This window comes from Urocitellus parryii, chromosome 16, assembly GCF_045843805.1.
Source record: "Urocitellus parryii isolate mUroPar1 chromosome 16, mUroPar1.hap1, whole genome shotgun sequence".
Lineage (NCBI taxonomy): Eukaryota > Metazoa > Chordata > Mammalia > Rodentia > Sciuridae > Urocitellus > Urocitellus parryii.
The window spans coordinates 3,789,732-3,817,431 of NC_135546.1; the positions used below are offsets into that span (position 1 = coordinate 3,789,732).

General features: G+C 48.8%; 1 protein-coding gene and 1 long non-coding RNA gene across 5 annotated transcripts in view; one reads left to right on the top strand and one right to left on the bottom strand.

Moving 5' to 3' along the window:
* The window catches only part of Shq1 (SHQ1, H/ACA ribonucleoprotein assembly factor), a 67,385-nt gene extending 48,348 nt beyond the window's left edge, over positions 1-19,037 (bottom strand). For 3 of the 4 annotated variants that reach the window (XM_026392680.2, XM_026392679.2, XM_026392677.2), the window contains exons 1-5: positions 18,826-19,037; positions 13,284-13,348; positions 11,781-11,903; positions 10,947-11,098; positions 4,530-4,642 (exon numbers count right to left, since the gene is read on the bottom strand). In XM_026392680.2, the coding sequence (XP_026248465.2) occupies positions 4,530-4,642; positions 10,947-11,098; positions 11,781-11,903; positions 13,284-13,348; positions 18,826-18,968 (596 nt within the window). In that variant the 5' untranslated portion in view covers positions 18,969-19,037. The remainder of the gene's footprint in view (positions 1-4,529; positions 4,643-10,946; positions 11,099-11,780; positions 11,904-13,283; positions 13,349-18,825) is intronic. The other variant, XM_026392678.2, reaches the window with a different exon arrangement.
* A 222-nt stretch (positions 19,038-19,259) lies between these two features.
* LOC113185509 (uncharacterized) lies at positions 19,260-23,568 on the top strand. The gene is made up of 3 exons (XR_003301139.2): positions 19,260-19,363; positions 20,512-20,589; positions 21,868-23,568. It is a non-coding gene; the product is annotated as an uncharacterized LOC113185509 (long non-coding RNA).
* Positions 23,569-27,700: the final 4,132 nt, after the last annotated feature.

The following is a 27,700-nucleotide window of genomic DNA, read 5'->3' on the forward strand; positions in this document are numbered from 1 at the left end:
GAAAATATGCTATCTTGCATTCAAGGCTGGAAACTGGAATTCTTGGGAAAAGAGTGAGAAAGCACAGCTCATGAAAAATTCTGTCTATGTTTCAGACAATGAGAAATTCAAGGAAATGCTTGCTTTGATAAATCAAATTTGCTAGCTGATATTTTTATGACTTTAGACACTTTTTTCTTTCATCTGAGATACTGAGATCTTTTGAAAATCAGAAAGACCAGGTAAGAAGTGAGTCCATCCTTGGTTCCAGCCACTGCTCTAAGTGCTGGGCACCTTCCCTCCTCCCACCATCACCATGGGTGTGTGGCAGGGGCTGTTAAAACGCCCATTTTACAGGAGGAAACTGAGGCCTGGAGAACAGTGAGCTGGTAGGAAGTGTGGCCAGGATGTGGGCCCACTTGAGCCTTGCTCCAGAATCCAAGCTCCTACAAACACAAACTTCCTGTTTTTGTTTTTGTTTATTAAGGAAATAAAAAAATATGGGTCAAGACTGAATAGCTAGTATCTTAAACAGGAATTCCCAAATCCATTTTCGCCAGGCGCACAAGGCATATGGCACTAGGGTAAAACAGTGGCTTTACAAACGAATCCTCTTATTAGCTATTTCTTTTTCCTTAAAGTGAACAAAAAAACCTTGAAGTTCTACTATAGACTCATTCTCAAATCAGAAAGTGAGCTTTTTCTAAGAAATGACTTTCAAAAATGATGAACAAGAGAGTAAATGGCTAAAATGCTTCAAGAACTCATTCATTCCACAAAACTCTGTGCCACGTTCCAAGCTGCATGTGGGGCACCGGGCGCCGCTGCCCTGGCCCTGAGGGAGAATGAAGCGATCACAGCAGCACACGCTAGGGCAAAACGCACCCAGGTGGCAGGCAAGGGCCAGGAGGAGCGAGAGCTAACGCAAGACTGAATGGCCACTAGTTTATATTATTAAGAGGGAAGAATATTCTGGGCCGAAGAATAGTTGTCAAAATCCAGGTAATAATGCCACACGTTGAAGAAAAAGGTGCTGAGAGGAGATGAAAATAATATGCTGTGGTGACAACAATCTTGTAATTCATGCTTAAAAATATAGGGGTTTATCTGTAAGAACTGAAAACTTGAACTCCCACATAGGGGAATGACATGTTGAAGGGGCCAACAGGAGGAGCAGAAACAGAGTGGCCGCAGGAACAGCGTGGCAGTGGACATGAGCGAAACCACCCCCAGAACCCTGGGGTGAGGGGCAAGGGGTTAAGGAACTAGAAGAGTCAACAACCCAGTGGACACCCACCATGTCACTGAGACGGGGCACAGGCTTGGGACAGGCTGAGTTCCGGTGCCCTTATGTGACATAAAAACAGACAGCTGGACACGTAAGCTGGGTACTTGAGGAAGGCATGGGAGTTACGAGTATTTGGAGCAAGGCAGAGGACAGACCCACCCAGGAAGAAGGGCACACTGAGAGACAAGGGCCTTGGACGCTGGAGCACCGGGGACGCCGAAGGCAAGGCCGAGGGCCTCCAGCTGCCCGCCCCCCCCAGGGCAAGTCGGCTGGGGAAAGCCATCACCTGGCATGGTGGACGGCTCTCCTACCCCGTTTACCCGCCTCTGCCAACTCTCTAACTGGTGACTGTGAATAAGATCCACTACTCCTATTCCAGTAATCCAACGGGGTGGTGCCCTGCCCACTAGGTCCGTGAATTATGAGTTTCCTAAGAAGATTTGAGGCTCGGGTTCGCCTTATCAGCCAGGAGCACCAGGTGCAGGCGGGAGACCTCACTCAGCACAGGATCTGCCCAGCCCTGCGGCGGACAGGGCTGAAGGGCCCTGGCCTGGGGAGCCGGGCAACACGTCGGTCAATCATGGAAGGTGAGAAGAGGGGGTGAGGACAAGGGAGAGGAGTGGCACCGCCGTGGGACTGATGGATGTGGGGCAAAGGAAGAGCCAAGAGGAGTCCTGGCTTGGGAACCTAGGCGGCTGGGCTGGGAAATGGGGCAGGACGAAGGCTTCAGGGGGGACGGGAAGAGTCCCGCGAGCTGAGGCAGAGGAGTCGGTGCCCGGTGTGGTCGTGCTCCAAGCCCTAGGCGGCTTCTTCACAGCCCTCATCACCACAGAACTGTCCCCCTACTGCCATCACGGCAACAGGCCCCCGTGAGCCAGACCACCATCCTCGCACCACGGTGGTCCCCTTGTGCCCGAGGCACTGCCTGGCACGTGGCTCACTTAAACAAATGCCTGCCATCCTTAACAAACGCTGGATAATGTGAATTGTAAAGGGTCCCCAAATGGTGGATGGTCACTTTGTCCTATTTTTTTCTCAGAGATGTTCATGATTTTTATTAAATTCTACTGTTTTCTCCCAAAGAAAGAGGCACGGTCTCATGAATTGGTTAAGGCAAAGACTATGTGAACAATTAAACGACAACTTAAGTGTGTCATATGCCCAGCACTGTGCGGCCACAAAACCCACCAGGAGAGAAGTCCCAGCAGGAAGCACCCAGAGAGTACAGCACAGGGTTTTAGAAATAATAATCCAAAGTCAATTATTTTTGCCTTTGAAATTTATGAATTCCTTTCTATAATCAGTGGACCTCACTATGTTCTGCTTAGGCTGAAATCAGTTGGCTTTCATCATGTGCCCCCCAAACCTGACATCCTGAGACCTCATGACCTCCAAGGACAGGTGAGACGACTAAGAACAGGGACTGTCTGCACAATGCAGCACGTATTAGTGTCACAGGTAGAGGTTACCCATGCTCATGGAGGGGTAAGAGCATGAGAGCGGTGCACCACCTCGGGGTCACAGGACACAAAGGGACAGGTTTTCTAAATTGTATTAACTCTAACAAAAAAAGCACTGAACTAAATTTTTTTTAATTAAAAATTTACAAGAACTTTGTGTTTCATCAAATATAAATGATATTTGGGCAAGTCGGCCAGCTAATATGAATAATGAGTAAAGGATCCCACAAATCACAACTAGCCAGAGTCCTACTGCCTCAGAAGTCACCAGGAACCTGGACCCTGGGACTCCACTCTTCTGCCCCAGCCCAGGACTACACGGAGGGGAGGCCCCTCCTGTAAGAAGTCCTCGGTGAGCAAGGGAGAGGACCCTTCCCACATGCTCCTGAAGAAGGTGAGCTTCCAGACAAGAAACAGAGGTGAAGAACAAGGGCTGCTTCCGATACCACCCCGCCAATTCTCGGTCTCAATCTCCCAGTTCTCTCGGGCCACACTCTCGTTCTTCCAGCTTCAGAATAGACAGGCACTTCTAATTAAGCCTCCCCCTCCCCTCCCGCCACCTGAAATTTCAGTCTTGTAAAGCTCATTCTGTTTTCATGCTAGCCGGAGAAATCTGCTGACAATGAAATTTCCACCTTAAATATCCAGCATGATTTTAAATGGGTTTCTTCAGATGACTCTTCAGTGGACCTTTAAAACCACAACTGGAGAGAGAAAGGTAATTAGAAATGGCAACGTAAGTGGAGCTCAACTTCTCAGACGCCCTCCAAAACGCAACACAGCCTGCTCTCCCTCGGCTGCCTTAGGGTGGTGAGGAGGTCCACCCACCATTGTCACACATCACAAACAGATCTCTGCCAGTCCAATCAGCATCCTCGTGTCACAGGAGACAGCACGTTAATCACAGAGCAACCGCAGTTCAACCAGAATAGTGTACACAGAAAGGAAATACCAGTGACAAGGGCAGAGACTCTCTCCAAGTCCTGGCCAGGCCACTCAGCAGTAGCATGACCTTGGTCAAGTCTCTGGACTTCCTTTCCTCGTCTGCTGTGAAAACTAAATTAAATAATCCCACGAGAGCACTTGATAAGTGAAAGCCCAGTATGGATGTGCGGGGCTGTGATGATTAAGTCGCAGTGTAGCTGTTGGAGCCGTCAGCCTCGGGGAAGGTGAGGGAGGCCCAAGTCGACGCACAGGCCCGTCCTCCACAAAGGGGCCAGCGAGGATCGCACAGGGCTGCTGTCATCACAACCTCTCCAGTGATGGTGAGTCACGTAAGCATGCTGTGTAAATGGAGCCTGAGAGGATGGCACTCTGGCCAGACACCACTAAGGCAGACTGCAGCCCTCAGGTTCCCCTCGTGCTCCACCACAGGGACACACACTCGTCATCTGAACAGACTGCTCATTACAGGGAAGACCCTGAGCCAGCGAGAAATGCAGGACCTGAGGTTCAGCCTCGTCAGGAAAAGGAGACATTCCTTCATCACCCTATACCACCATACGCAGCAAACGTCTACTTAAAAGGAGGGTAAGATTCTCATGGATTCACTCTTTTCTTACTCGTAGTGAGAAAAACCTTAGAAAAGGATGTTAGGGAGTCCTCTGTTGCTAGGGTGAGCGACAAGACGCGAGAGCTTACAAACATCACCACCTTGGGGGCAGCTGCAGCTAACCCCAAGGTCAATTAAGTTTTCAGCCACCACTAATTTCCAGCATCCAAAATGTGTCCAATCTGTAGAGTCAGACACTCCTAAATGGGTGTCAATAAACTCTTTAGTCCTCAGAAAGCTCAGTACTCACAGATAATGATCAGGGTCGAATTTAGCCAGCTCGGCAGCCAGGCGCTTCTGCCTTCGCACAGCCGCAGGGGTAGAATCTGGATCCTTAACGTCAATGACGTCACTTAGCTCATCCTAAAGCACGCAGAAAAAGAAAGATAATTTGCTATCTCCTATTTTTAGCATTTAAAAACTCAACTTTTTCAAGGAAAAGAAATTGCAAAACACAGAAAGATTCTTAATGGATCAGTGAACTATGACGGTGCCCATGACCCAGAGATTCAGATCAGGCAAATGACTGTGAAGCGCGCAGCACTCCCTAGGCCCTGCTGGAGGTGATCCATCTAATCCCTACAGCAAGCAAACCGGTCAACATTACTACAGCTCCAACAGCTTGACAGGAAGCCACAGTGGAATACAACCCCTGCAGCAAACAGGACACTTGGTTCTCCATCATCTCCCAAGTGATGGAGATGCCCCTCAGGTCTGAAGGCTGAGTACAGACAGCCACCTGCTGCTTCCCAAGTCTAGCTCGGCAGGTCTCACAGAAGGGTCCTCACAGGAGGCCGCACACACAAAACGACACGGGCTACTCTGGAGGTGGACTTGACTAGTTTGTTTTGTTTTTCAGTACTGGGGACTGAACCCAGGGTCATTTTACCACTGAGTTACACCCCCAGCCCTCTTCTGTTTTGAGACAAGATGTCACTATGAGTTGCCAGGGCTGGCCTGGAACCTGTGATCCGAGTAACTGGGATGAAAGGAATGCACCACCATGCCCAAGGGATCAAAGAACTTTTGTGGGCTACTTTGACGTATATGACTTTCCACTGAAAAATCTAAGAATCTAAGAATCAACTTTACCATAACCGTCATTACAGAAATGAGTACATGTTAATACATGGCATGTTTTCCAAGAGGAATCCTACTGAAAATAAGTATATTAGAAAACTGCCTAGAATACCATATTGTCTTTATTCTTTTGGTCACAATTGTGAAGCAAAGAAACCTATACAATGTAAAATATCCCATGACTGTGCTTCTCGTTTCTTCAACCGCCCCATCTCCACCACCACGCCCAGCTGAGAAGTAGAGAAGGTGAAAGAAGCCTAAAGGACATTACTTGAAAAGAAACCAAAGGAAACACCTAGCTGGTCAAATAATAGCAATAATATCTAATCTTAACACATTCTAATACAATCAAAGGGACCAGAGACATTTTTGGAAGTCACTGGAACATCTAGAATACCTTAATATTTCCAAGTACAAACATTTTGGGCAAAACCAGATTTCTGACCGATCCCAAATTTATAAAAAATTTGCATTCCAAAAGTTTCCTTGCAATTTTCTTTTTGGAAACCTAACATGTCTTTTTTTTAAGTTTAATATTTTACTAGTTGTTGATGAACTTTTATTTATTTATGTGTTTATACATGGTGCTGAGACTCGAACCCAGTGCCTCATCCAGGCTAGGCAAGTGCTCTACCACTGAGCCCCAGCCCCAGCCCTTAACATATATTTTTCTATTGAAATACTAGTAAACAGTAGCTAGATTCTCAGGGCAAGCCACAAGTTTGTGCCCTGTGCAATAACCCTTACATAGAGGACCCCGACAGGGACAGCCCAACAAGCATGCAGCAGTGTCTGCCTGGGAAGTACGTGCAGAGAGAGAATCCACCAGAAAAGTCTCCCAGGGTAGCGCAATCTGGGTCCTTCCTGTCTCCCTGTACTTCCTCACTACCTGAAACTAGCGTGTGTAGTCAGACTGGGTGGGGTGCTGGCGAAGGCTTGGGAGAGGAGGTGTTAGAGAGCATCTGGGCTCACTGGCTGGAGAACACTAGAGCCACCTCCCTGGATGCCAAGTCCCTCCCCGTCACCAGAGGGCCACCCCTTTTCCTCCCTTCTTCCAGCCCCAAGGAGTGCCCTGGCCCCAACCCTCACTCCACTCTCCCCAGATACTTCTGAAGACAGTCTGATGAAGGGGAAGGGCAGCCCTGGAGTGAGGCCTGCCCAGCTCTGCAGCCCAGCTCCAGCTGTGCCACCCACTGTGAACCCCAGCCTGCTGTGTGAGATGAGTCTCGAGGCACCTCCGTCATGGGACTGGGATTGGGTTCCCTTGCTGCCTCTGCTGTGGCGATTACCACCAATTCACTCTCCTACAGTTCTAGAGGTCAGAACTCAATGAGTCTCAATGGGCTGAAGTCACTGGCTGGGCTGCATGCCGCTCTGCAGGGTCACAGGAGAATCATTTCTTCGCCTTCTCCATCTGAGAGGTGTCCCCATTCCTTGGTCTGCAGCCCACATCCTGAGACCCTCCCTCTGAGGCTTCTGTCATCACGTGGCCCTCTCTGATTGACCCTGGTCTCTTTAAGGACCCTGTGCTCAGACTGGGCCCACCTAGATAACGCAGGGCACTCTCGCCATCAAGATCCTTCACGTGATCATGGCGGTACACACTGCTGCGCTGCGGAGGTCCCCCGCAGGCACCCACAGGACGCCGCATGCCAACGGCAGCTCGACAGTTTGCCGTCAGCCAGGCTCCCGCGCCCCAGCCAACCAGAGCCCACTGCTGCAGCACACCAACCCCACCCCAGGCTCTGCACTGACCGTGCCCGCTCACCCTCCAGAGCGCAGCACACCAACCCCACCCCAGGCTCTACACTGACCGTGCCCGCTCACCCTCCAGAGCGCAGCACACAGCACAGTCCTCAAGGGGCCTTCTCTGTACTGAAGGAGTGGCCCCGTCTCTCACCAGCACAACCTGTCATGACCTCACTTATCTGCTGTCTACCTGCTTACTGTGCCACCCACTAGAATGTTCCACAGGGCAGGGCCTGCTCTACCTTCTGCACTGCGCCCCGGGAACTGTGCCTGGTTTGGTATAAAACCATGAATGAGCAGAGGCACGGGGCTGCTGCGGGCGGGTGCCGTGCTGGGTGGTGGCCTGGAGACCCAGCACTACACACACAGATAAGCTTCCTGCTCTCTTGGGGGTGAGGACTGACCCGTAAGCAGGCGGCTCTTTTCCTTCTCCCTCCTCTCACGGCTCCTGTCTCAGGGCCTTCAAGTGCAGTCACAGAACACGCACATGGTCAGCGTGGAGTTCACGGCAGTACAGGTCCTGCCAGACCTGCTCTGCACACAGACATGGTGGGAAACTCAAATCAGACCCTAAGGAACTGAAATAAACTAAAAAGCAAAAGCCAAGTTGGCTTGGAATATAAAAATGTAAGACACAATCAACAGAAGGAAACGAGGGTAAGCATTCCCCTCCTCTGCCCTGGTCCCCAGCCGTCTGAGCATTTAAGACAAGCACTGCCAAGGAAAGCTCAGGGAGGATTTCAGTCGGGCTCATGCACGCTACCACAGGGAAGGCAGAGCAGCCCAGAGCAAGAACGAAGCCCTGCGCACACATCTGGCCACTCCGTCCCCTGGAGACAAAGGCCAGGTCCCCAGTGCAGCCAAGGGCAGCAAAGAGCCAGCAAGCCCAGTGTTCCACAGCTGCTGGCAGCAGGGCCCCCAGGGCTGCTGGGTTGGCGCCCAGACTCTCTGGGACTGTGGTTGCTGGCAGCCTCCTGTGCCAGAAGCTTGTTGTGCAGCCCTGACTCTGAGCAGCCAGGGACGTTTTCCAAAGGCGCCCTGGTGGCTGGCAGTAATTTCAGAACGGAAAGAAAGAAGGGTGTGTGTGTGTGTGTGTGTGTGTGTGTGTGTATGTGTAAGGATGTGGGGGGAAGAAGAGATTATGTTTCAGCAAAAACTTTTTCTTCTCATTTATCAGTGTAAAACACAGACATTCATGAGCTACTTAACAGGCTGGCAGGAAAAAACAGGAGAGACTACACCACTTGTCAAGGGTTAAGTTACTCCATGAAGACAAGATGCTTGGGTGTTGGAATTACGAAAGATTTAATTTCTTCTTGTATTATATCTTTATAATGAATCTATATCTCTTTTATCATCAGAGAAAAAAAATAGTCATTTTTAATTTTAGAAGGGGGAAAAAAGAAGCTGTCAGAATACAGGTAAAACCTGAGCAATGAACAAACAACAGATACCTTCTCATCCAAAGGCAGAACTGGAGAGACTGAACTTGTGAGGAAACACTGTATTTTAGAAGACGGTGAAGTTTTAAGAATTACTTTAACTTAGAAGAGAAGTTCTAAGATCTCTTCCTTGTGCAATAGTTGTTTTCAGCATTTCCCACCTGCTTTACTGGTAGAAAGGGCCACACTGATCATCTACGTAGTCACTCAGTTTTCAACTGTCACACACAGGCAGCTGTGAAGACAGAAAATCTCCAGTACTGCCACTCACGTAGGGCTCTGTGCCGACAGCCGGCGGGACACCAGCCCCCTGCAGAGAGCAGCCTTCATGCACAGCCTTGGTCTGTGTTTCCTAGCTGTCAACAACACCATATTCCTCAAATTTAATAAGAAAATAAGATTCTCTGTAAAGACTAACATCCCCTGGTTGGTCCCAGGGTAAAATGCGCACCCATCACAGGAAGGAGCCGTGACCCAGCAGCGATGTGGGCCGGTGCTGAGTGCCCGGGGCCGTGCCCTCCAGGTCCTCTGACGTGGGTGGGATGCAGGCTGCAGCCCCCATCAGAATGGAGAAGGTGATAGGGTGCAGACACCACACTTTATTTAACTTCCTCCAAGAAGTCAGATGCACCCCCTGGCATCCAAATAGATCACTCTAATTTCTACAGTAAAGATTCAGAATATGCACACTACTTGCATATTTAAAAGACAACTATTAATTGTGTTATAAATATGTAACAATGAATCCCACTATTATCTATACTTATAACTCACCAATAAAAATATGAAAATATATTAAAAAACCTATATTACTTCAGATAAGGTGTTGCCACCAAATTAAATATTTTTAAATGTTTCGGTTTTCAGGACTTTTGGGGGTCCCAGTATTGCACACGTGGGGTGAAACCCTGTGCCACCAGCAGTACAGCAGGTTCACAGCTGAGCTCCTCGGACAAACGCTCATGCTCCCTCCAACTCTGAGGAAATACAAATTGTTTATAAAAGCAATGTTCTTTCAGTTAAAACTTGAAGACGAGTTTGATGATTTTAGACAACAGAGCTAAACGATGGGGAACTATAAACGTTAAATTCAATGGTTCATTTCTGAGGGGGAAACATAATGAGCGCAATTAGGAAAAGTTCAATGACACTGAGAATGTTTCCTTTTCAAGCAGGTGACAGACTTTTAACACCTGAGTGAAGGCATCAGGGTATCAAGAACATTTCACAATTACTTGTGTTTAAAATCATTCTAATAACCGTAGAGAACATTTTCAATAGACACCAGCACTCTCGCAGGGCCTCAGCTGGCGCATGCCTGTGTCCTTCAGAACCCGTCAGAAAGCCCCCAGGGCTCCTCCCTTCACAGCAGCAACAATCCCAGGGCCAAGGTCCCTGGCTGGGGAGACACTTTTAACAGGGATGTACAATCTGTACTTAGACTGTGTGACATTTACTACCCTTTATTTATGGCTTTGGACTGGAAAGCCCCTAGACCGACCACCAGCTAGATCTTGAGCAAATAGGTGACAAAGTGGCTCAGGTCTGACTATCTTCGAGCCCAGCAGGGAACATGAGCAGGCTGAGGAGTATGCAATTCACGATGCACCAGAAAAACACCCAGGCTTTTAGGAGATGTTTCACCAGCTACTCCTATATAAATCCCAGTTCTGTTTCCTTTAGGAGTCTTGAGAGTACTTTGTGTCCTAAAGACAGGAACTGTCAGAGCTTTCTACACTTTTCAGAGATTTCAAATGCATCATCTCCTTAAGTTTTCCAAAGAGCACACTGACCCCCCATTTTACAAGAGAAGACAAAACATTTGTGGTCAAGTAGTTGGCACAGCATCCCAAATTTAAACAGAGGCACATATGGAAGCACAAGCTAAGTCCTTCACCTTTCCTTGGTAAACCCAAATACAGCTTAGTGCAGACGGAGCATCAGTAGCTAGAATCCCCAAATCCAACATCTCCTGAGCAGCACTCAAAGGAGAGTCTCCACGTGAGCTCCACACGGAGGAAACGAAGAGCACCTATCCTACACCAGGACGGAGCCACCGATCCAAACACTAGGAAAGCATCTCATGTGCATAGAAGAACATTTCACATCAGAAGTATGTCTCCATTTTCCAGAAGTACTAATCAAAGCTTTCCAGGAGGCATTTGGAAAGTTCCTCTCTGAATTAAGGGGCAGACAGCACAAGGATGTCTGCAACAGCAGTGAGGCGGGCAGACAGCCAACAGGGGGGAAACACCTGGGGGACAGTTATGGGCAAGAAGTTGTGCCAGGGGCTCTCAACACACCGTCTTGATCCAAACTGCCCAGCACAAGCAGAACTGAAATAGAATGCCCACAGAGGAACCCTGCGTCCCCGCTCTGCCACAGAGGCCACGTACCTGCAACCGCTGAACCACTCCTGCCCGGGAGTTCCCGAACCCGTAGCTGCACTGCGGACTCAGCGGGCTTTCTGGTAACTCTTCATAGGGGGTCTGCTCAATTTCCCAATCAAACTCTCCATCGTCGTCTTCTACTACTTCTTCAGAAGCACCTGTGTGTATTAAAAGGTAATCATTTTTAAAGTATTGGATTTCCTAGGTAAAACTAGAGGAAGAAAAAGTGTACAAAAAACCTGCCTGCAGATATGCACTGAAAGACGCGCACAAAGATAGCCACAGCTCCATTATTCACGACAGCCAAGCAACTGGGGCCAGCCCAAGTGCTCATCAGTGGCAGGACACATAAAGAAACGTGGACACCACAGAGCAATGAGAGCAGGGGGCACGGCTGCAGGAGGGACGAGGCTGACAGAGTACGTTGAGTGAAAGAGCACACAGCCCGTAAGAACCACACATGCCACTCCAGCACAGGCTAAACGAGGGCAGTGGGGCCTTGGAGAGGAGCCAGGGCAGCCACACAGGTGGGGGTCAGTTCTAGACCCTGCTGGTGTCCACACTGGGGAACTCCTTCCACCGTACACTTCTGATCTTAGCACAAAATGCTAATATCCTGACTGAGACAAGACAATGTTTTAGTTGGTCCAAAAATGTGGAGCATCTGCTGGTCCAGTGGGTTCTTTACATCTCTTAATCAGAACACCAAAGTGAGCTTATGTTGTCACCTAAGACATTCTCTCCCATTTGCTACTTACTAAATCGTTTCTCCCCCAGAAACACACAGCAATCTAAATATTTTTAATTATCTCCATTTCTCCCCAACTGCAAAGCACTTACCTATTTCTTCCACAAGTGGTCTGGCTGTCCTGAGTCTTCTGGGTGCCAGAAGAGCAGTCAGCATGTTCAGCCCCTCAAAATGCTCGCCAGGAGTTTCTTTGGGTAATCGAATGGTAAAAATTCCTTAAATATAAATTTGTTTTATGCTTAGACAAATTAAAACTTTCAAAGGTTTTGCAAATATACCTATGAAATATGTATCTTGGTAAAACAATTTTAACTCACTAGGCTCCAAAATGTGTCCTTGATACCGATTTAGCGAACACAACTCAAGACAGCAAGAGGCTCAAACAGGGCTTTTCAGGAGCTGTTACTTCTCCAAACTGCTCAAGGGCCTGAGTGCTTTAATCCCACCCAGTATCACCTCAGCCTACTGAGACTATTAAAGTTCCAAATCAAAACTTCTGAACATCAATGGCCTGAGGAGGTAACAGCTTAGAATTAACCAAGAGTTACTTATAAAATATATAAATGTAAAATATATTTCTGGGCTGGGGGAAAATTAGGTATCTAATCCAAGGAGAACAGCAGTTTAAAAAATACAAAATATTCTAAATAAAGCAACTGTGGCTCACAGGAGTGTCTCTGATATCTCAGGACTCCACCCCTGAAGTCTTCTGCCAGCACACTCCAGTGTATGCACACCCCCTTCCTGACTGGTCCATCAACCTTGTCCAGTCCCAACAATCCTGTAGTCACTACTCTGCATTTCAAACATCTCAGCTCTTTCAATGCATCAACTACATCCCAACATATCAGACACAACTCAACCCAAACATTTCCACGTGTCTGACCTTATTAAACATCCGTGAACTTTCACAATTTAGTGACTTCATTTCTATATGCCACCGATCTGTAACTAAAGGTAGACTTCCTTCTAGGACAGCAGGGTCACTGTTCTCATGCTGCACTGTGAGAACTCTGCTTTAACAACTTCCTGCCTCTCCTCTCTCTACCCTGGTGCATAATTACACAGCGTACACAAGACACTCTTACTACAGATCCAGTGGCTTTTAGAAAAGGAAAATAAATGGTTCCACAGTTAGCTAAAATGAGCTACTTATCAATCATGAGAAGAAATTCAATCAGGCTTTAAATGCCACCCATGGATAGTTTCTCATCTACCCGTTATTAAAATTCAACTTTGAAAATTGTACAAGAAAGATTCCATTCAAAAGCTTATGAATCATCCACACCTTTTATAATCAATCATCTCATTTTACTTTTAAACACCTACTTAATGTAGAAGAAGTACTTCTAGAAAATGGGGTCAGAGTATTTAACTCAACTTTGCTTTGAAGAAATACTGTGAAATACTTTAAAGGACTGAGGAAATTCTAACTGTCACAAAATCACGAATAAAGGCAGCAGGCGGTACAGAGTGTCAGGAGCCCACTGCGACTGCGAGACACCTAGGTCCCCGGGTGTACTCTGGAAAGACTACCTACAGACAAGCTAACAGGAAGAACCAAGGGAAGGACCACGCGCATTCCAAAGGGGTACCTTTATCTGCGTCGTAGGATCCCTGCTCACTTCCATTCTCCACAACTCTTCCAGGAAGGGTTAGTCTGCAGAGGAACACGGGGGTCATGAAGTCCTTTAATACAACACAACACAGAGATCACCAGTCCACCAAAACCCATCAACCAAAGCACCTCAAGAGGCTGAGGCAGGGGGATCTCAAGTGAGAGGCCAGCTTTGGCAACTTAGTGATTCTCCCAGCAACTTAGGGAGACCCTGTCTCAAAATAAAAAGGACTGGGGACATAGCTCAGTGGTAAAATGTCCCTGGGTTCAATCTCAAAAAACAAATAAATAAACAAATAAACCTTACTGACCTATTGAAAGAAATGTGAAAGCATTTCTTTCACATTTATAAGCCAAATAACTTAGTTCCTCCCCAACAAAGAAAGTAAAATTACAGATGACTCATCTTTCTATTTGAATGTCCCCAGTCACCAAAAAAATAGACACTGAAAAAAAAAATCCAAAGTATTAGCTATCACCACTGTAATGGCACTTCCCTTCTTAATGAGAATTATTTATATATCTGGTACCGACATAGCAGGAGCTTAATAAAGGTATACTGAGTTCTAGAGGGAGTGGGTAGAGAAGAGGGGAAAAAAAGATGGAAAAATGACAAATAATAAAAAAAACATCAAAACCAATTGTGTATATCATGCAAAATACTACTTTTTTTAAAAAAGAGAAAGCACAAGTGTTTCTGTCAAATCTCATTATTACTGTATGGAGATGTCCTCCTCTTTCATATCAGAGGAAATGAACTGATTTCCCTGCTTCAAACAAGTCTTCTACTGAAGCCTCAAAACAATTTTTCTAGAACAGAAAGCTCACTGTCTCTTCTATTTGAAAAAGCTCTTATGGCTGCCTGATGTTGATTCCATAACTACATCTCATCAGTGAAACTACGGGACACCTTCCTGGTACCCCAATGTGAAGCTGGAGCCTCTTCTCCTTCTATGCCTCACTCTCTTATCCAAGTTAAAAACAAAACACAACGTGACAGATCCCAAATGGCCCAGACCTCACAACTTAGCTGCCACCAAGGTTTCCTCCAGCTACATGCATTGTAATGCATGTTCAGAGCCAAGGTCCCTTCAAAGCCCAGAATAATCAGTTTATGAATCAGCCATAGTGGTTACAAACTCTACAGAGGCAGAGCCTGACTCAAGTCTCAGCTCTGCCACTCTTCAGCTATGGAACCTGGCTGGACAAGCTAGTTAAGTTCCAGAATCCTAAGACCTCATAACAGCACCTATCTGCAGGTTACCATGAGAATGAAGCAACAATGCAAAGAGCTTAGTGGCCAGCACAGCAGGTGAGCTTTCAGAAAACATAAGCACTGCTGCTAAACCCCTTCTCCCAATCCCTTTATAGGTACACTTATATTCTTACTTCATAGTAATAAAAATCATGTGTTTGCAGGTGTGCCTTCCCAACTAGACCCGAAATTCCTTAAGGACAATGACAACTTTTATTCACCTCTGATACACTGTAGCAAGCTGTATTTTCAAAGACTGCCATCTCACATCACTACTCCCAACCACAGGGTCAACATCCTTTCCCCTTAAAATTCAGCAGGCTTCTGGGGCTGTTTTGATTAATACCGTAAATCAGAGGTGACATGACACTCTGCCCTTTCTGAAGTGCTGTGGTCTTAAAAGTTGATACAGATTCTGCTCTGCTTGCTGGAACTGTTCTTGAAAACTTCAGATGCTTGTTATAGATCCAAATCTCCCAAGGAAACACCAAATAGACATGTAAAGAGACCACGTGGGGAGGTCCTAGGAGACTACATGAAGAAAAGACACTCCACTAGCCTCCAGCTGTTACATCCCGTACTAACCTATATTCCAAGTCAAGCCACAATTTAAACACAATGGCATTAAAATCTTTAAAGCCAGGCCAGGTACGCTGGGGCATGCTTATAATCCCAGCAACTTGGAATGCTGAGGCAGGAGGATTATGAGTCTGAGGCCAGCCATGGCAACTTAACAAAGCCCTGAGCAACTTAGCAAGACCCTGTCTCAAAATGAAAAATAGAAAGAGCTGGGGATGTGGCAGAGTGGTTAAGGGCCTCTGGGTTCAATCTCCAGTACCAATAACTAACTAATTAAATAAACAAACAAACAAACAAACCTTTAAAGCCAGAACAGCCCAGCCAAACCCTTACTGAATTCCTTGTCCACAAAAGTAGGGTAGATAATAAAATAACCACTGCTGTTTTACACCATGAAGTTTGACTGGTTATCTAGCAACAGATATCTGGCACCATGAGCTCTCAATAAGTAATAGTATGGTGGTCCTCCTTATCTACTTTAATTTTCTGTGATTTCAATTACCCACCCCAGCTCCAAAAATACAGTATAGTACATATGACAGTACAGTACAAATGAGAGTCTGAGAAAGAGAACACATTGACATAACTTTTATCACAGTATATTGTTATAATATCTCAATTTTATTATTATTGTTCATTTCTATAAATTAAACTTTATTTTAGGTATGTAGGTACATAGGAAAAAATACAGCATATATAGGGTTGGTTGCAGGCATCCACTGGATTTTGAAACACATCACCCTCCAACAAGGAGAGGACTGTATATTCCAGCAGGTAGATAAGTTAGGGTCTAACTGAAATCCAGGTAGAGCGTTTGAGGCACTGTGAAGGAATTGGCTTGAATGGAGGGGAAGGTGTGTACTACACAAGTACTTGACCAAGAAACACAGGCTGGAGCCACACAGAAGAGAGAGCAGACAATGATGTTAACCTAGTTAGAAGGGGGAGGACAAGGAACTGGCAGTGTCCTTTGAAGAATAATCCAGCAGTGTTCCCAGTAGCATGGGGCTAATAGCAGTGCCTAATCTGCAAGGATTTCTGTCAAAGTTAAATAAGATGAGGCACAAATCAAACCTACAGGTGCTACTGGACCACCTCTCTGAGGATGAGCAGAGCAAACCGCAGATGCTATTGCCACAGTTCTGCAAGGAGCTACACAGAAGAGATCAAGACAGTGATGTTAACCTAGGAGAACAATCCTAACAGGCAAGTTCTGGCAACCCTCACTGAGACGCCAAACAACCACAATTAAGGGGCACAACCAATCAATGAAAGGGCACACGGGGAGGCAGGGGGCCTGGTAAGGGGCACGACTGAGCAGGAGTGGTACACAGGGGCGAAAGCAAGCACCTGGCCAAGGGGCACAGCCCAGCATTGAGTGGAACATGGGGAGATGGGGGAGACAGAAGACCTGGCCCATAGGTACAACCAAGCAGTGGAGCAGCACACAGGGAAAGAGCGAGAGCCTGGCCCAGAGTAGAGAGGGGCACACGGGGAGGTGGAAGCACCTGGCCCAAGGGCACCACCAAACAGGGCAGCAGCACACAGGGCAAGCGCTAGTGCCTGGCCCAGGGCACTGGGCAAGAGTGGCACACAGGGCAACAGTGAGCGCCTGGCCGAGGAACAGCCAAGCAGTGAGGGGCACAGGGGGCTAGAGCCAGCTCTTAGTCCAGGGTGAGGCCAAGCAGCGAGGCCAAGCAGAGGAGCTGAAGGGGAAGCAGAAGCACCTGACCCGGGAGCACCACCAAGCAGCGCAGCAGCACAAAAGGCAAGAGTGAGCGCCTGGCCCGGGCACAGCAGAACAGCGAGGGGCTCACGGAGAAGCGGCAGCACCTGGACAAGGTGCACCACCAAGCAGCGCAGCTACGCACAGGGCAAGAGGGAGCGCACAGGGCAAGAAGGAGCGCCTGGCCCCGGACGCGGTCGAGCAGGGAGGGCGCACAGGGTAAGAGCGAGCACAGGCCGAGCAGCAAAGGGGGCACCGGGCAAGAGCGAGCGCCTGGTCCGGGCACGGCCAAACAGCGAGGGTCGCACGAAGAGGCGGCAGCGCCTGGCCAAATGGCACCACCAAGCAGCGCAGCAACGCACAGGGCAAGATAGAGCGCCTGGCCCGGGACGCGGCCGAGCAGTGAGGGGAACACGGGGCAAGAGTGAGCGCCTGGCCCGGGGCACCATCAAGCAGCGCAGCAGCGCACAGGACACATGGAACTCCGAGGCCCGGGCGAAGAGCACGCGGATGGCCACACCGTCAGGAAGCCGGCCCGAGGCACCACCAAGCATCACAGCGGCGCACAGGGCAAGAGCCGACGCTGGGCCCGGGGCGCACAGGGCAAGAGCGAGCTGAGCAGCGAAGTAGCAGTATTAATAATAATAAAAGGAGCTAGCCTCCCGGAAACGCTGTGAGGGTAATGTGACGTCATGCGTGCTGAGCTCCAGCGTCGCAGCTCCTGCTGTCACCACCAAAAAGCGCAGTAGCCCACAGGGCAAGAGCGGACGCTGGGCCCGGGGCACCATCAAGCAGCGCAGCAGCGCACAGGGCAAGAGCGGGAGCCGGGCCCGGGGCACCACCAAGCAGCGCAGCAGCGCACAGGGCAAGAGCGGGCGCCGGGCCTGGGACACCTCCAAGCAGGGCAGCAGTGCACAGGACAAGAGCGGGCGCCGGGCCCGGGGCACCACCAAGCAGCGCAGCAGCGCACAGGGCAAGAGCGGGCGCCGGGCCTGGGACACCTCCAAGCAGGGCAGCAGCGCACAGGACAAGAGCGGGCGCCGGGCCCGGAGCACCACCAAGCAGCGCAGCAGCGCACAGGGCAAGAGCGGGCGCCCGGCCAGGGGCACCATCAAGCAGCGCAGCAGCGCACAGGGCAAGAGCGGGCGCCGGGCCTGGGACACCTCCAAGCAGGGCAGCAGTGCACAGGACAAGAGCGGGCGCCGGGCCCGGGGCACCACCAAGCAGCGCAGCAGCGCACAGGGCAAGAGCGGGCGCCGGGCCTGGAACACCTCCAAGCAGGGCAGCAGTGCACAGGACAAGAGCGGGCGCCGGGCCCGGAGCACCACCAAGCAGCGCAGCAGCGCACAGGGCAAGAGCGGGCGCCCGGCCCGGGGCACTACCAAGCAGGGCAGCAGCGCACAGGGCAAGAGCGGGCGCCCGGCCCGGGGCACTACCAAGCAGGGCAGCAGCGCACAGGGCAAGAGCGGGCGCCCGGCCCGGGGCACCACCAAGCAGGGCAGCAGCGCACAGGGCAAGAGCTGGCGCCGGGACCGGGGCACCATCAAGCTGCGCAGCAGCGCACAGGGCAAGAGCGGACGCTGGGCCCGGGCGCACAGGGCAAGAGCGAGCGCGGGCCGAGCAGCGAAGTAGTGGTATTAATGATAATAAAACGAGCTAGCCTCGCGGAAACGCTGTGAGGGTAATGTGACGCCGCGCGTGCTGAGCTCCAGCGTCCCAGCTCCTGCTGTCACCACCAAGCAGCGCAGCAGCGCACAGGGCAAGAGCGGGCGCCGGTCCCCGGGCTCCACCAAGCAGCGCACAGGGCAAGAGCGGGCGCCGCGGAGGCGGGAGCGTCGGGCCGACTCGGAGTCGGGCGTAGGCGGGCGCCACCCCGGGAAGGCAGGCAGGTGGGCGGGGCGGAGGGCCCGGAGGCGGCGGGGCCGGGGGGCGCTCCGGGGCCGCGGCACGCGCACTCGCCTCAGGAAGTAGGGCTTGGCGTAGAACTTGAAATCCGCCCCCTCAAAGTACACGTCGAACTCCGAGGCCCGGGCGTAGGGCACGCGGATGGCCACCGTCAGGAAGTCGGGGTCCTGGCTGAGCTCGAACGCGGGGGTCAGCATGGCCGCTCCGCACGCCGGGCCGCGGCGATCGGGATGCCGGACTTTCAGACAAGTCCCGCGCTCCGGGCACCGAGCCGCTTCCGGCGCGAGGCGGAAGTGTGCACCGCGGTGCCGGAAGTCCCGCCCCTCGTCGGGCTCCCTGGAAACGCGCCCCTTTAAAAGGAGCGGCGGCGCTGTCTCCGGGGCGCTGAAGGGTTGGGAGGGCCCTGAGGAGTGGTCCGCCGTGACTTCTCCGGGCGTCCTGGTGACGTTGCAGGTAGACAGACGTTTCCGGTGTGAAACCTCCGGGAGGCGCTGTGCCTCGGAAACCTCTGCTGTGAAACTGAGGCTAGGCCGGGCGCGGTGGTGCCGCCTGCTGTCCCCGCCGCTCCGGAGGCCCAGGCTGGAGGATGCAGGTCCGAAGCCAGCTCAGCAACATAGCGAGGCCCTGTCGCAAAATAAAATATGAAAAGGGCTGGGAGTGTGGCTCAGGGGCCAAGCACCCCTGGTTAACCCCCCAGTACCTAGTAGTGGTGACAGTAGTAGTATTAATAATCATAAAACAAGCTAGCCTCGCGGAAACGCTGTGAGGGTAAGGTGACAGGGCGCGTGCTGAGCTCCAGCGTCCCAGCTCCTGCTGTCAGCGCTCAGTGGGGTGCAGCAGGTGCCGCAGAAGCTGAGGTTTCCCTTCGTTCTCACGTGTCTTTCATCCCCCATGCACACACTCCCTCCCTTCCTTCCCGGCTCTCCTTTCTCTCCACTTTTTATATAATCCCTTATTTGAATAGGGTTTTGTCATTAGCAGAGTCTCCACTGTGACATCTGGTCCACGCTATGAACTCCAAAGAAAACTGGGCGCAGAGAGGTTACGAAATATGACTTATAGTCTTTGCAATGATGAGAAACCAGAACGTCTGGCTCTTAAACCCTGCCCATGTCTGCGCTGAGGAAGAGGAATCGTGGTCCCTCTGGATTTTACCCCGTTTCCTTCTTGTCACTCTTCCCCTCCCACTTGTCCGAGGCTGGCTTTTGTCTTTTCCCCTTCCCTGCATGTACTCCTGTTAGTCTGTGTTCCTCTGGGTCTCCCATCGCCCCTCCCACTAGTCTCCCTCTTCTATATATTCCCTTGGACTACTTTCCCTCTCATTCAACTTTTTTCCTGTTATTTCTCCAGTAACTAGCATAACCCAGTGATCATTCCCAGGTTTCAGACGTCAGTGGGAAAGGGATGAAAATTATCTTAACAAGACAACTTCAAGAGTCTTTTCAGGGGCTGGGATTGTCGCTCAGTGGTAGAGTGCTTGCCTAGCATAGGTGAGGCACTGGGTTCGATTCTCAGCACCACATATAAATAAATGAGTGAAATAAAGATCCATCAACATCTAAAAAAAAATTTAAAAAAGAGTCTTTTCAACAACTGGTTTTCTATGCTTGTAAAGAAAGTCTTGAAACTTATTAGGATTCAGAAAAAATAATAACAGGAGTTATTAGTGTTAGTTGAATACTTATTATGTACCGGCACTGCAGCAGACCCTATATATGATCACATTTTCCCTCCTAACAGCTCTGTGAAGAAGGCGTTCCATTTTCCCTCGGCCTGCTCGGGATGCTCATAAGTGGTTCCATGGGAATTGAAGCCTAGGTAAGTGTGACTCCCAGGTCCAGGCTCTGAACTACTGACTAGGAGTTGATTCCCTCTCATATGACCTCTTACCTCCCTGTTTCACAATCTGAGGCCAAGCCGGCCTGCTTTAGACCACAGTGAGATCTACAAATCATAGACACTCAATACAACAATGAATTGATGCCGACCTGGAATTAGTACCGCCCTTAAAAGGTCTCTTGAGAAAGGCCTTTGGCTAAATCATTCCAAATTAGCTTCTCTGGAAAAAAATCTTTACATCCACCATGAGACCTCCTTCCTGTAGGTCACAGCATTCATATTTTTAAATTATTAATGCCAGAAAATTCACTGGAACAAGCTATGCTGTCTATGAGCAAACTCTAATTAAAAGCAGTTTACACACCAGAGCTGTGTATTTCCTGGGCACTTGGTTATGTGGTTAATGCACTCACTATACACACTCACACATGCAGAGTGATGACAGCAGACTACATGGTCGTGCTGCTATGATTTATGAGAAATATAAATTACAGCTGCCTCATCACAAAACACTGACAGTTATAACCATCTGGTGGGGTTCTATGGTTTGGGGGGAGATTTGGCTGTTTTGGTTTTTGTTTTAGAAAGCAACAGTTCTAACTGTATTTTGCATTTCTAATTGTGGTAAATTACACACAGTTTAAAATGAATTTTAAACAGACAAAATTCCCTTTGACTGCATGTAGCTTTTTCTCTCTCCCCCAAAGATGACTTTTCTAGCCACCCTTCAGACCCTTTTATTTTTCTCAGGACATCTCTTTGTACCCTTGTGACTTCGTGCTTAGACTCTTTTATGTGGGTGCATTATCACACTATAAATGTAACGCTGCAGTTTTTTTTTTACTTTACTACATTTTTGAGACATAATTGTATTGCTATATAGATCAAAATTGAAATCCTTTTTGTGAAAACATAATGCTTAAAACTAAAGACATTATTGACAAACATTTCATATTAACTCTGATTTAGAGGTGGAAAACAAGAATGAAATATCTTGTCATTTTTTAACCAAAGCTTGCAGTATTAATTTTTTTATGTGTCCATATCCTTGAGTCTTACTTTTGGGTAGACATTCATTACTTTAAAAATAGTTGTGCTTTTTTGTTTTATTTTTTTTTCTGTAGCCAGCTTATTGAGGTCAATTAGGTAGCCTGTCACCCTCAATTACTTTAAACTGGTCCTTTCCTGGTGTACTGATTGAGGTCCTTAAGGTTCAAATTTAAATAAAATAAATTTTATAAACAATTTTAATTTCAGCTTCTGTTCCTGGAAGTCCTTTAATGTTGAAGTACCCTTGGTTTCCAGAAGGTGGCGTCTATCAGGGTGATTAAGACAATGTGATCTCCAACAACAGTTTTAACCTGGAGAGTGGTTTCTGAAAAACCGTCTCACTCCAGTTCTTCTCTAAGGTGTTTCCAGGAGGAGGTGACTCACACAGAACTGGCAGGTGACAGCTCAAGCACTATCACCATTTTGATAGACAACTTTTCAGGCTCTTGCTCAATAAAGCTCAATAAAGCCCCGAAGAATATGCAGAATGGCAGCCCCTGACCCCGCTGCGTCTGTTGACATTAGTCTGCACAGTGGAACTGAGGGCTGAACAGCACACCTGTGGAGATGCTAGCCCAAGCCCCGCAGACAAAACGTGAGGTGTCCTAGGAGAATGACCAGACAGCATCTTGAGCTTCCTTTGTTTTTTGACGTCGTATTTCTGAAAGACACCTCCAGAAGACACTGTTTTGATGTCCTGTCCAGATGCTCTTCGTGGTGCCCGGAACCCATCCGTCACTACTAGCAACGAAGGGTGCTAGCGGCTCACCACTGACCCCTTGTGCGCCAATTGCCCAAGCCCAGGGTTTCTCACCTCAGTATGGTGGGCAGGTCACGCTGCCACTGGAGGCCGTCCTGTGCATTGGCAGGATGGTTAGCAGTATCCCTGCCCACTCGTCCCTCCATTCTAGTCCCAGTCCCCCTGATGTGACAAGCACAATACCTCCAGACTGTCAAATAGTCCCTAGGGGACAAATCGCCCATGGTTGAGAACAGCTACTCCAGACTGATGGAAGCCACCAGGAAGTGACTCCACCACCATCCCAGGCTCCCAACGGTGGGGCTGATGTGGGGAACTAAAGCCCCTCAAAGAGGAAGTTGACTCTATGGCAGGAGACCGCCTGCTGGGATGCTGAGAAGGTAGCCCCTTTCTTGATGTGGATGGAGTGACGTGGGTCTATCCCCAGGTGACAATCCACAACACCATGGATTTAAGGTTCATGTGCTTTACTGTGTATCTCGATGAAAAAGAATCTGTGGGTGTTTGGTCGACTGTCAAGACTGGGTGCTGGAAAGGCAGGCTGCTGCTGCCTCGTGTCTGTGTTTTGCACAGGGCAGTGCCTGTGGCTGCAGAGCACAGCCCTGTCCAGTGTTACACCTTGGGTGGGCCACTGTACCCAAAGGCCTGACTCCTGGTTTCAATGACAGCTCTGAGGAAACTGCTAAATATTGGGGGCAGGGGGAGCCATCAGAGCTCCGTGGACTTGGCTGAGGTCTTGGTTTCAACTGTATCATCCAGTCCCACCTTCACCTTACAGGTGTTTCTCAAAGAACACTCCCTTCAATACCATATGCTCTCCACCCTCTGTAGGGTCTGTTTTCAGGTGTCCTATCTAATAACCTCTGGGGATGGGAATGTAGCTCAGTGGTAAATCACATGCTTAGTATGTATGCATGAGGACCCAGGTTCAATGCCCAGCACCCTAAAAACAAACAGATCTGCCCCATACACTAGAATCCCTCCAAATAGACCAGAATGCTGACTTTACTCTCCACGCTGAAATTCCCAAAATTCACTCTGTTCTCCTTGATTTTCCTAGAATTAAAGCCATGAGTTGACTTGTCTCTGAAAAACCCATGGCCACGGTTCACTATCTTCCTGAATGCCTCTGTGATTGCAGCAGCCACCCAAAAGAAACCAATCTCATGGAAAAGAACAAAACTGGGAGCTCTGTGCAGGGGAAATACAGGCCCTCCTGCAATTCAAAACCATCTCTGTTGATTACACGTATCATAAACTCATGGCAGGCACTTCTCTCAAGTGGAGCTAGCATAACTGGCTGTTGTGCATTGTGTCCCCAGAAGAGTTCACATTAGTCACTTTTCCCTGAATAAGGACAGATCCTTTCAACAGCTGCACTAGTGTTTAAAATGCAGGTAGTAATTATGTTATTGTCAACTGTACACAATCAAAACGCAGCTTCGGCCCTTCCCGGCCTCTCGTCTCTGTGCCACGCTCTGCACTCTGTGCTTGCATATCCTCTGCGAATCACATCTGTCCTTCATTTCCTCACACTCCACACCCTGCACGACATTTTCTTTGTTTCACATCAATGTTTTGATGATTGTTTTGGCCATATGGGTTTGGTTTATTTACACTGGTTTTCATGGTTCTTTCAGTATTTAATAGCTTTTTAGTTGTGATTTTTTTTTGTTGTTCAATCATGATTCATAGCCAATGAGGTATATTTTCTCTCTGGGTGAGACATGAAGAAACCAGACAATTTAAACTTAAGTCTTCCGGCCTTCAGGAAGTTTTCAGCCAATGGACAGTGCCTGAAGAGACATTTATAGAGCCAGTTGCTTCCATTACTATCATTTATGGAGTGGATTTTTTTTCCAGTTCAGAAAACAATGTTAAGGGTCTCTTCTTTTTCTCTCAGCAATACTGCCCCAAATCATGGAAAATTATGATATAAATTAAATGAGCAACAATTTGGCTGGTATTTCTGGATGTGTATTGTGTGTACAAGCCATTTTTCTAAGTGATTGGTAAGTGATCACGGTTTCATGCCACATCAGTTCTGCAAGTAAAGTGCTGTTGTATCATCTGTCCCATGTCACTTGGCTAGTAAGTGACACAGCCAGGCTAGGGACCCCATTGCTTCCAGTCCATTGTCCGTTAAAATATGTGTTTCTATTTTTGATGGTCTGGGAAGAGAGAGGGAGAAGAGAGTGAAGATAATAAAAGATGAAAGAAATGATTCCTAAAGTCACGTAATTTAGATATTAGTCACAAAAATAAAACACAGAAGACTATTTCCAAGGAGTCTCTCTCCCACCATGAGCTAGCACTCCCAGGGATCACACCTGCTGTGGTACCTCCACAGTGCACTGGGCTGGCCCTGTTTGACCAGTGGAATGCAGCAGAAGCCATGCCAGGTGACCTCTGAAGCCAGGTGACAAGAGGTCTTGCTGACACCCTGGACTCCTGGAACGTGGGCTCTGAGGGAAGCCGGCCAGCATGTAAGGAATCCAACCCCGCCCCCCAAGACCGCCATGCTGCGGGAGCCCACCTCACCAAGCAGAAGGGCAGTGGCCACCCTAAGCCATCTCAGCCGGCCCAGCCCAGCCGCCATTCCCATGAGTAAAGAGGACATCTTGGGCCTTCAAGCCCCAGAAATCGCCAAGTGGAGAACAGCAGAGTCCAGCTGAAAGAAAAGGGCTACAGGCTCTGAGCCGCCAGGAGAGGCAGGCCACCCCCAGTGCACCTTTCCGATTGGGTAATTCACAAAGCTGTGAGCACAACAAAGTGGTGATTGTTTAAAGTTAGGGGGTTTGCAATGCAGCAACTGATAAATGAAATAGCAGTTCTTGAAAAAACACTCACCCAAGAATGTACAAACTAATATCAGAGAGCTCCAGAGATGGAGAAATGCTTCGGGTTGGAACAATTAGAAAAATCTCCTTTCTGATAAGGAGGTCTGGAACTGGACCCAGGGCTTGGGGAGAAAAAGGGCAGATCCGTGGGGCAGACCCAGGTCACTTTATCTGATGTGCAGGGTACAAGAACGTGGAAGCCCAGGATTGGAAGGAAAAGGCGTCTAGTGCAAAATCACCGAGGGTGGGGAACGCCAAGGAAAATAGTCTCACAACGGAACAGGACCGTAAAAACCATCTAGCAGCACCCACTGGTTTTCTTCTTACAGATTCGGAAACTGGAAGCCAGACAATGAGATCACTTGGCAAGTTACTCGAAGCCTCCTCCCTCCCAGAGCCGCAGCTGCTGGGCCAGCAGGGTCTCTGCGCGGTGCCTTCTCCCCTGGCGTGGGAGACACTCTGGTGTGCCACCCTGTATTGTGCAGGCATGGGTGGGCGTGTTTAAAGCCAAGTTCTCTGCTTCTGTGGAGCGCAAGTCTCTCCATCTCTCTTCATCCTCCCCCCTCATGTTAAAGAGAAAGCAGAGCCAAGGCCTGAAACCTTCCAGCCTCTGAACTCTCACCAAGTGCTCCAGTAAGTGTTTTAAAGCAACTTTTCTGAGGTTTGATTTGCATTTCATAATATTCCCTCTGTTTTAAGTGCACTACTCAAGTGATTTTTCGTATCAAGTTACGCAACCAGCCACAAAATCCAGCCCATTTCCATTACCACGATCAGATCTCGGCCCATTTACACTTAACCCTGCTCCCACCCAAGCACAGGCTGCCCTTCTACTTTCTGCCTCTGGATTTGTCTTTTCTGCACATTTTGTATAAATTCTCATACGATGCACGGGGTTTTGCGTCCGGCTCCTTCCATGTGGCCCCGTGGTTTGGGGTCCACCAGCGGTTCATCCCCCGCCCCGCCCACACCTTTTTTTGGGTGAACAGCCCTCCATTATATGGATTGCTGTGCTTGGTTTCTCCATTTACCAGTTAAAGCACATTTGGCTCGTTTTCACTTTTTGGCTCTTATGAATAAGGCTTTTTCCACAAAGTTTTAAAAGTAGTAAGGATTGCTAAGTAAGCAGAGTCCCAGAAATTTTGAGTTTTCTGAGGAGATTGCTTATTAAAATAAAAAAAAAAATACAGGAAAACTTGAAGAAGAATGTAAATGTCCCGCTTAGCTATGACCACAAGGTTACCATTCTACCGTAAGCGTCTATGCTTTCTATAAGATGAAACTGCACATACTTTTTGATAGTTGATTTTAAAATTAATGTCGTCATGAAAAATCTGCCTATGCCAGGAACATTTTATTGAATTAATGTACCGTAATTTGCTTATCTAATCCCAACTATTAGACAATTCAGTTTAGGTAATTTGTTATTATAAACAACAATGACTATTGCCATGCTTACAAAGGTTATTTACAAACAAAAACCATGAAGCTGGTTATTCTATTTTATTTCACTTCCTTTATGATTTTTATTTACAGTCAACCTTTTATGCCATCCTGGATTCTATTTTTATTTAGTTTTGCATGCTGGGGATCAAAACCAGGGCCTTGTGCCTGCCTGACAAGAGCTGTACCCCTGAGCCCCTCAGTCACGTCCCCAGGGTTAGATTGCAGGTGCCTTTTTAGACAGACACATGCAGGAACGTCCAGTCCTGTGTGGTCCTCAGGCACGGTCCTCTTTCCATCCTGGGCTCCAATAAGTACCAGAGTCCTAAATAGCTCCTCAGCCTGTTCCAGTTTCCACTGAGACATCCCCGGACTGGCCCCAGGACCTGTGCTGCCCTACACCTAGCTAGAGGGGCCCCTACTGGCCCCACACTTTACAGAATTCCTGGTCTGGCCCTCTTCAGTCACTGCCCAAGCCTCCCATCTTCTAGAACACTCCCCAGACAGCAAGGCCCCTGAATTTCATGAATCTATTGCCTCCGCTGGTGCAGGCCACTTTGTGAAGGGGCCCTCCTAGAGGCAAACTGTGCCTCTGGTGTCTCCAATTCAGGCCTGAAAGGTGGCCAAGGGCAGCAGTTGGAATGGCCCTGATGAAAGGTGGACATATGGGCAGGGGTGGGCGGGAAAGAGGATGGGCCAGAGACTGGAGACGGTGTCTGCACACCCTCCATGTTCACCTGTAGGGCTCTTCAAGTCTGCCTGGCCCTCGAGGTCATCACACTGCTCACCTGTCAGGACTATGGAACATACACTATTAGCAGTGGTTGGTTTGACTTTGAACTCCTGAATATTTAAACGAATCGCAGGTGGGCCTTTGTTTATGTTCTTGCACCAGATCCTGAGAATACTGTATTTCACCTAAAAAATTCTTCAAAATTCTGTTTAACATTAGCTTTGTATTTTGTTAAAAATAAACAAAAAGACCTCTAACTTTAGA